This window comes from Agelaius phoeniceus, chromosome 2, assembly GCF_051311805.1.
Source record: "Agelaius phoeniceus isolate bAgePho1 chromosome 2, bAgePho1.hap1, whole genome shotgun sequence".
NCBI lineage: Eukaryota > Metazoa > Chordata > Aves > Passeriformes > Icteridae > Agelaius > Agelaius phoeniceus.
Genome location: NC_135266.1, coordinates 88,097,637 through 88,104,198, shown reverse-complemented (window position 1 = coordinate 88,104,198; position 6,562 = coordinate 88,097,637). Strand labels below are relative to the sequence as shown.

Genomic DNA, 6,562 nt, shown 5'->3' with positions numbered 1-6,562 from the left:
GAGGTAGGGATGCATGGGATGGAGGTGATTTGAAAGGTTTTTACTCCCAGCTCGGAGTAACAACTGGATGAGGGGAAGATGACTAATGTTGCTTTTTACAAGCTGAGGATGCTTTTTACAAGCTGAGGTCAGTAGCTGATGTGCAGATTTGGCTCTCATCAGATACTACAGCCGAGATCCAGACCAATCACAGATGAGATGAGACTCTCCCAAGTCCCCTTCAGCTTGAGTTAGAGACATGTATTTCCACATATTCCTTCCCAGTGTCCTGGCACCCACGGCCTGGAATACCTCCTGAATGTAAATGTGGGTGGAGAACTGTGTTATGTGACCTTCACTCTGCTGCTGGTGGGAGCAAGTAAATATTAGCTCATGTCATTAGCCTAGAAAAGATATTATCTCCATATATTAACTCCCCTACTCTTTGAACCTAGGAGCATCTGAGGGGGTATTTAGGATTGCTCCAACCCCTCAGTACATGCAGTTCTCTCCTCCCGTGTGGATCTTGTCAGCTTTCTGTCCCAGCCCAAGCAATGGGAGCACCACTGCTCCTCTTAGCCCTGACCCTACTCCCAGTTGCAGCTGCAGCAAGCCTGGAACCGTGAGACTCTCTCCTTTGGATGTTGGGGGGCTTGGGGGAAGGGCCTGTCCTTGAGGGGTGGTGCTGAGGGGCTGCACTCTTTGGCACCCCAGAGCTGGATGGTGGGAGCCTGGCTCCCAGGGGGCTGAGCAGAAGCAGCTCCTGCAGAGTCCCGGGCATCGAGCACTGCAGTGTTGGCTTGTGCAAGAGCTGCACTGCACACACCACAAAGCTACAGAGGCCACAGGAGTTCTGCCTCTGTTTGTGCTGTGCTGGTGGAGTGAAATCTGGTGTGAGGATGGAAGCCTAATGCCTCAGCCACTGAATGTTTGGCTTCTTTGGTTTCCTCACACAGCCTTGCTCTGTGTACTCATAACTGGAGCATTGTGGACTGGGCAGCTGTGTCCTGGCTGGTGGCAGGGTGGTGACACAGAGAAACTGGGAGTTCTCTATACTGGGCATATTCCTCCTTTCTCATTTGAAAAGGAGCTTAAAAGAGCTAAACTTCCTTCAATGCAGTCCTCCAGACATTTCTCACCCTTGGTCCACCTCTTCATGAAAGCAGCAGAGATGGATGCTGGCCTGTCCACCTCAGCCTCTGACCTGTTTTTGAACGTGTACTGCTCTCTTCTAGTCACTATATGGTGGTGTTCCCTGCTATCCTTCGGCAGTCCCAGGAGGAGAAGCTCTACATTCACTTCAGCTCCCTAACTGAGGCTGTCCACCTGGCTGTCACCTTGCAGACAGAAACCCAGAATCACACACTGGTGGAGCAGGATGTGGAGAAGCCAGGCACTTCTCAGAGCATCACCTTCCAGGTGAGTGTAGCTGTGGCTACTGATTTGACAGGGGATGCTTTCACGTCCACACAAGAGCACGGCACTTCTCTGGGTACGCTGTCCTTTCCCTTGCCATAGCTTCCAAGCAGGCTAAGTATATTTCCCTACCAGTGCTAGGCAAAATGCAACAGTGTCCTGGAGTCTAAGATAGTAGGGCATCTTTTCTATGTATAAAAAGATTTTTATAGAAAAGAACAGATTTCTTTTGATCTGTATCAGCACATTTCATCCTACTTAAAGTGTGGTGCTAAATATTTATTTTCAGTTTAATCAGTGTTTTGCCCCTAAAAGTGCTTGTATATCACAGCAAAAGTCAATGCATTGCCAATACTTTCTTTTCATCCTTGTTTCCTCAGGAGCCTACCCCTTCAGCTCCAAGAGGACCATTGTGCTCTAAAGCTGCACCTACATTGCCAGATGTAGTTGCAGCCTGCATAGATATTGAGCTTGCTTTAATGTAGCTGTGATGGCACTGAACCAACGATGAATTGAATTTCACCAAGGATATTTCTGGATATTTCTGGAGTGGCTTGAGTTCCTGTCATTGCTAACTGCTCCAGTTAGCTTGTCTACACACACTGACTACAGAACCTTCAGCTACGTTTCTGGAGAGCCATGGAGATGTGTGTGGTGCTGAGGCTCTACAAACTGCCCCTGTTTTCCTCGGCACAGCACAAAGTCACTGTGCCTATGCCCTGATTGCCCTGCAGACTCAGCAGAATTCAAGGAGGGGCTGTAGTCACTTTTGGGCTTTACATCAACATGACAATGATTAATTAAGAGTTTGGTGCCAACCTTTAGGAGAGAGCAAGTCCTGGTTCTGGAAAGCCAAGGAAGTCTGCTGTTAGCAAAAAATAAAAACCACCAAAAAAAAAAAATCTTCCTCCTGCTGAGCTTGGTCTCTCTGATGCTGAGATGTCCTGTGTTTGTCTCATCAGTATCCCATCTCTCATTGCTTAGGATCTGACTTTCCTATGGTTTACTTAGTTCCATAAAACTCTCTCATTTATGTTAAGTGGGAGATGGACATGTTGGTCAGTTCACTATTAAGTTCATTAACAAGGCAGTGACTACTTCTCCATCACAAGTGGGTTACAGAGTCATACGGAAGAATTTGGACTCTGAAGTTTGGGGATTTTTTAACAGTGAGATGATGTCTTATACATGTGATAAGATGCAAAGTTTCTGATGAATTTTCTTCCATTTCCTTGTGTCAATCAACCTAGGTGCCAGACTTCATGTTAATTCCTGCGGGAACAGATGATTCCGAGACAGAGGTAGGACATGTCTCTTGTCTGCCTCTCCTCTTACAAATTAGAGGGCTTCAGCCTCTCCTGTGCCTGAGCAATGTTAATGTTGGAGATACAGGGGGGGAAAGATAGTGAAGAGGAAAAATAAATGTGCAAAGAGGCAAACATGACAAGCAGAAGGGCAAAGAAAAGGGAATGAAGAAGCTGGACAAAAAAAGAAGATTACGACTGGGGAAAGGAGAGACTTTACTCAGAGTAGGTGAAAGGAAGAGGGGGACATTGGAGATTTTGGAAGGACAAGTGCCTCTGGTTTGCTTTCAAGCTCTTTGTAGTCTGAGGTAATTTTTTATTTTTTTTTTAACCTGACAGTCAGAGGAGGTGGCTTCTCTGCATGTCCTGATCCACAGTGGAGACAATGTGCTCCTTGACGGTAACAAAAAAGTTCTGGTCAAGCCCCAGAGGAATATAATTCTGATAGAGACAGACAAGGACTTCTACAAACCTGGAGAAACAGGTAAGGCAAGAAGGCAGCATATTGAAATGGGGAGGGAAGGGTCAAGATAGCAGCCACACCTGGAGGGAAGATTTCACCAAGTGCAGCAAGCTAAGGTTGTTGGAGATGGAAGGAAGCAGATCTCTATTATCCAGTGTTTCTAGGAACAGTTTGAGCCAGGATGCTGCCCTCCAAGGTGTGCTACACCAAATTCCCAACCTGCTGTTCCTGGGTGTTGTTTTGGTGCCATATCTCTAGTGAGACCTAAAGGGAAAGCCAGGGCTCTCCAGGACACTGGTCAGCCTTGAAGACTGTTGTTCATACTTGAGTAAAACCTAGAGTGTCAGTTCCAAACTGTAGAATTACAGAGTCCCCACAGTCTTCACAATATGAATGGACTGCAGACAGACTCCACTATAGACAAGCCCACTGTTTACCCCAATTTGTGATCTCTCTAGGTAAAGGCAGTGGGGTTCTGCAGCACACAGCTGTGTATAAGCCTCCCAGACAAAGCCCTCTGGGGTGGGAGGTTCTGGGGAGGGCTGGTTGGGCAAAGACCTGAGCATCTCTGAGGTAAACAGAGAGACATGAATACTGGAGCATAGAAAAGGAGAAGCAAGTTTGTGCAAGGACATGTAGCAGCCAGAATACTTTACTATGTTTTTCTTTATTTCTACAGTGAAATTTAGAATTGTGAACCTTGATGAGAACCTTAAGGTCATTAAAAATGAGGTGAGTATCACTTTGTGCTTTTCTAGAAGTAGGAGCTTCAGCATGAGACATGTTGAGAGGCTCATGAACAAGATATCTCCTTTCATACCTGTTAAGCCATAAGAATAAATTATCTTAGAAGGAAACCACTTATTCACTGGTCCCTTGAAGAAAGACAGGTGTAAGCTGGCACAGAGGGAGGAGGAGATGTACTGTGGGGTCTGGATGGGGCAGGAATTTCTGTTCAGGGACTCATGTCAGGCAGAGTTCTCTATACTGGTTCACATGGATGCTGTTTTACAAAACTGAGATTGTATTTCTCTTGTTTTTACAGTATTCCCAGATATGGCTGTTGGTAAGTGACAAAGTGACCAAAGGGATATATCTGTCTCTTCTACTGTGATCCTTCACTCCCAGAGTTGTGCCACAAATGTAACTTCATGAAGTTATGGTTATAGTTCAGGTTCAGCTGAAGGTTTTTCTGTGTGGTCAGCTTCTAGGTGGTCAGCACAGCTGCTTCTCCTTCCCATAGTGTTATGATGTTGCCACTTCCCAGTAGCTTTACTGTTCTGGGCAGCCTCTGTAATTCCCAAGTTTACTAAAATAATACTGGAGGGAAGCAAAGGTATCTCTCCTGGCAATCTAGAGTCCTCTCTACTGGGTCAAATTTAAGGCCTTGTAGTGCCTTCTTGTGCCTGAGTATGGCTGGACCTGCCAGGTACATGTGCCCAATGTGACTTGTGGCTCTGCGTGTCCTTTCCCAAACAGGATCCTGAATACAACCATATTGCTGAGTGGCTGAATGTAAAGTCAAATCATGGCATTGTGGATCTATCCTTCCCCCTGGCGTCTGAAGCATCCCTTGGGTATTATACCATCTCAGTGCAGCAGAACATGGCTTATAAAAAATTCAGTGTTGAGGAATATGGTGAGACTCCAACATCAGAGGGGCGGGAAAAGCAGTGTGGGTAGCTGGAGGAGAGAGCAGAGTGTCCATCCCACCTTTTGCCTTGGGAGAACAACAGAATGGACACAAGCATGGATGGGTCTGTGTGCACATCTCACATGGGGCTGGAGGTTCTGCAGCTACACAGGGTACAAAGGAGAGGCCGTGGGCTGACATCTCATTCTACCTGCATCTGGGCCCTGCAATGAGCACGTTTTGCTGAGCTAGGTGTGTCGTCCACTCCAGTCAGCTCCTGTAATGGGAAGTGGAATCATGCCTTGGTCCCATTAATTGCCATTGGTAAAGACAAAACCTTGTGCCATGTGCCTTGCCTGAGCTGGAGTAGAAAGCAGTCCCATGTACAATTGCAGCAGCAAGTACAGGATGGTGTGGCTGGAGGGAGTAACTCGACTGCAGCATGGTGCTGAAGAACTGGAGATGTCACTGTCTTTCCCTCATCTGAACTGCAGCTACAGCTTCTCTCAGTGTCCACAGTCATCCATACCATCCATTGGTTTTTTCCTCCATCCTTATCCTACTCTCTTCCATACAGTGCTGAAAAAATTTGAGGTGGAAATTGAGCACCCTCCACATATCACTACATCAGATGAGGAATTTCAACTGGTTGTCTGTGGCAAGTGAGTACATGACACCATTGTGATCTCTGCCCTTTGACTCCACTTTCACCTCCAGATTGCTCAAGAAAAAGAAGTGGTCTTCCACTTGTCAGTACGATCTTTTTGCATTACCCTGTGTCTTGGGGAGACAGATCACACTCTGGAATGGGCTCCTTGTCACACCTGGTCACTTACTGTGAGGCTGAAGGACACTAAAGATGCTGGGTGTAGTGGGTGGAGAGGGATGCAAAATGATTTTAAAGGATGAGCTAAAGTTCCTGAGCAAACATGGTACAAAGCAAAGCTCTCTGGACTCCACTTCCCCTGATGAGGATGGGAGGTGTCCTATACCAATATTTCAGCAGACTGTCTTTTGGTGAATGTTTCTCTCTTTTGACATAGGTATACTTATGGGAAGCCTGTTCAAGGGAAAGTAGAAATCACTGTTATGACACGCTCCCAGGACATGAAAGGCAATTCTACAAGTTCAGCGATTCAGAAGCAAAACAGCTGGGTAGGTGAACAAATAGGAGATCAAAAAGTGTCTGGAAATGTGTTTCTGCCCCCTTAACCTGCTGCAATGCACCTCAGATGGGTACCAACCTGTTCAGTCTGGTGTCTTCCCAGTTGCTGGACATGATCAGACCACTGATTCCTCTTCCCATAACCCTGGGCTTGAATTACTGCTCTAGCTGTGCATTCCTGACTCCGTGCTTTGGGAGAAAGTGTAAGCCATGGGAAGCAGTGGTGCCTGGGACCTTTTCCAAGGGTCTGTATCACATTGTGTGCAATCAGATCACCCCATCTCGTGGGGCTATTCAGATCACTGGCCTATTCAGCCCTGTGACCATGCCCACCAATAATCAAGCTATCAGAGCACCACATGGACTGTGGATCCATGCCCTGTTTCTTGCTCTACCCCTGCACAATGAGTCATCTAAAACTTGCTAGTGTCTGGTCTGAAATTATGTCCATTGCTGGTTACATTTTCTTCTCATCTGTGTCCATTATTTTTTGTGGTTATGCTTCGCATTTGTTTTTTTCCCACGGGTTTCAGATGCACGGATTTTGGCCTGAAAGTCACAGGAAAATATTTTTAAATGTCAGACCAGCCAGCAATGAGCCA

The 6,562-nt window shown here is 46.5% G+C and overlaps 1 protein-coding gene across 1 annotated transcript in view; it reads left to right on the top strand.

Moving 5' to 3' along the window:
• The first annotated feature begins 533 nt into the window (after positions 1–533).
• The window catches only part of LOC129132199 (alpha-2-macroglobulin-like protein 1), a 28,221-nt gene continuing 22,192 nt past the window's right edge, over positions 534–6,562 (top strand). The window contains exons 1-9 of the mRNA XM_054651233.2: positions 534–601; positions 1,215–1,398; positions 2,646–2,696; positions 3,039–3,183; positions 3,842–3,894; positions 4,208–4,228; positions 4,642–4,801; positions 5,373–5,457; positions 5,839–5,950. Of these exons, the coding sequence (XP_054507208.2) occupies positions 534–601; positions 1,215–1,398; positions 2,646–2,696; positions 3,039–3,183; positions 3,842–3,894; positions 4,208–4,228; positions 4,642–4,801; positions 5,373–5,457; positions 5,839–5,950 (879 nt within the window). The remainder of the gene's footprint in view (positions 602–1,214; positions 1,399–2,645; positions 2,697–3,038; positions 3,184–3,841; positions 3,895–4,207; positions 4,229–4,641; positions 4,802–5,372; positions 5,458–5,838; positions 5,951–6,562) is intronic.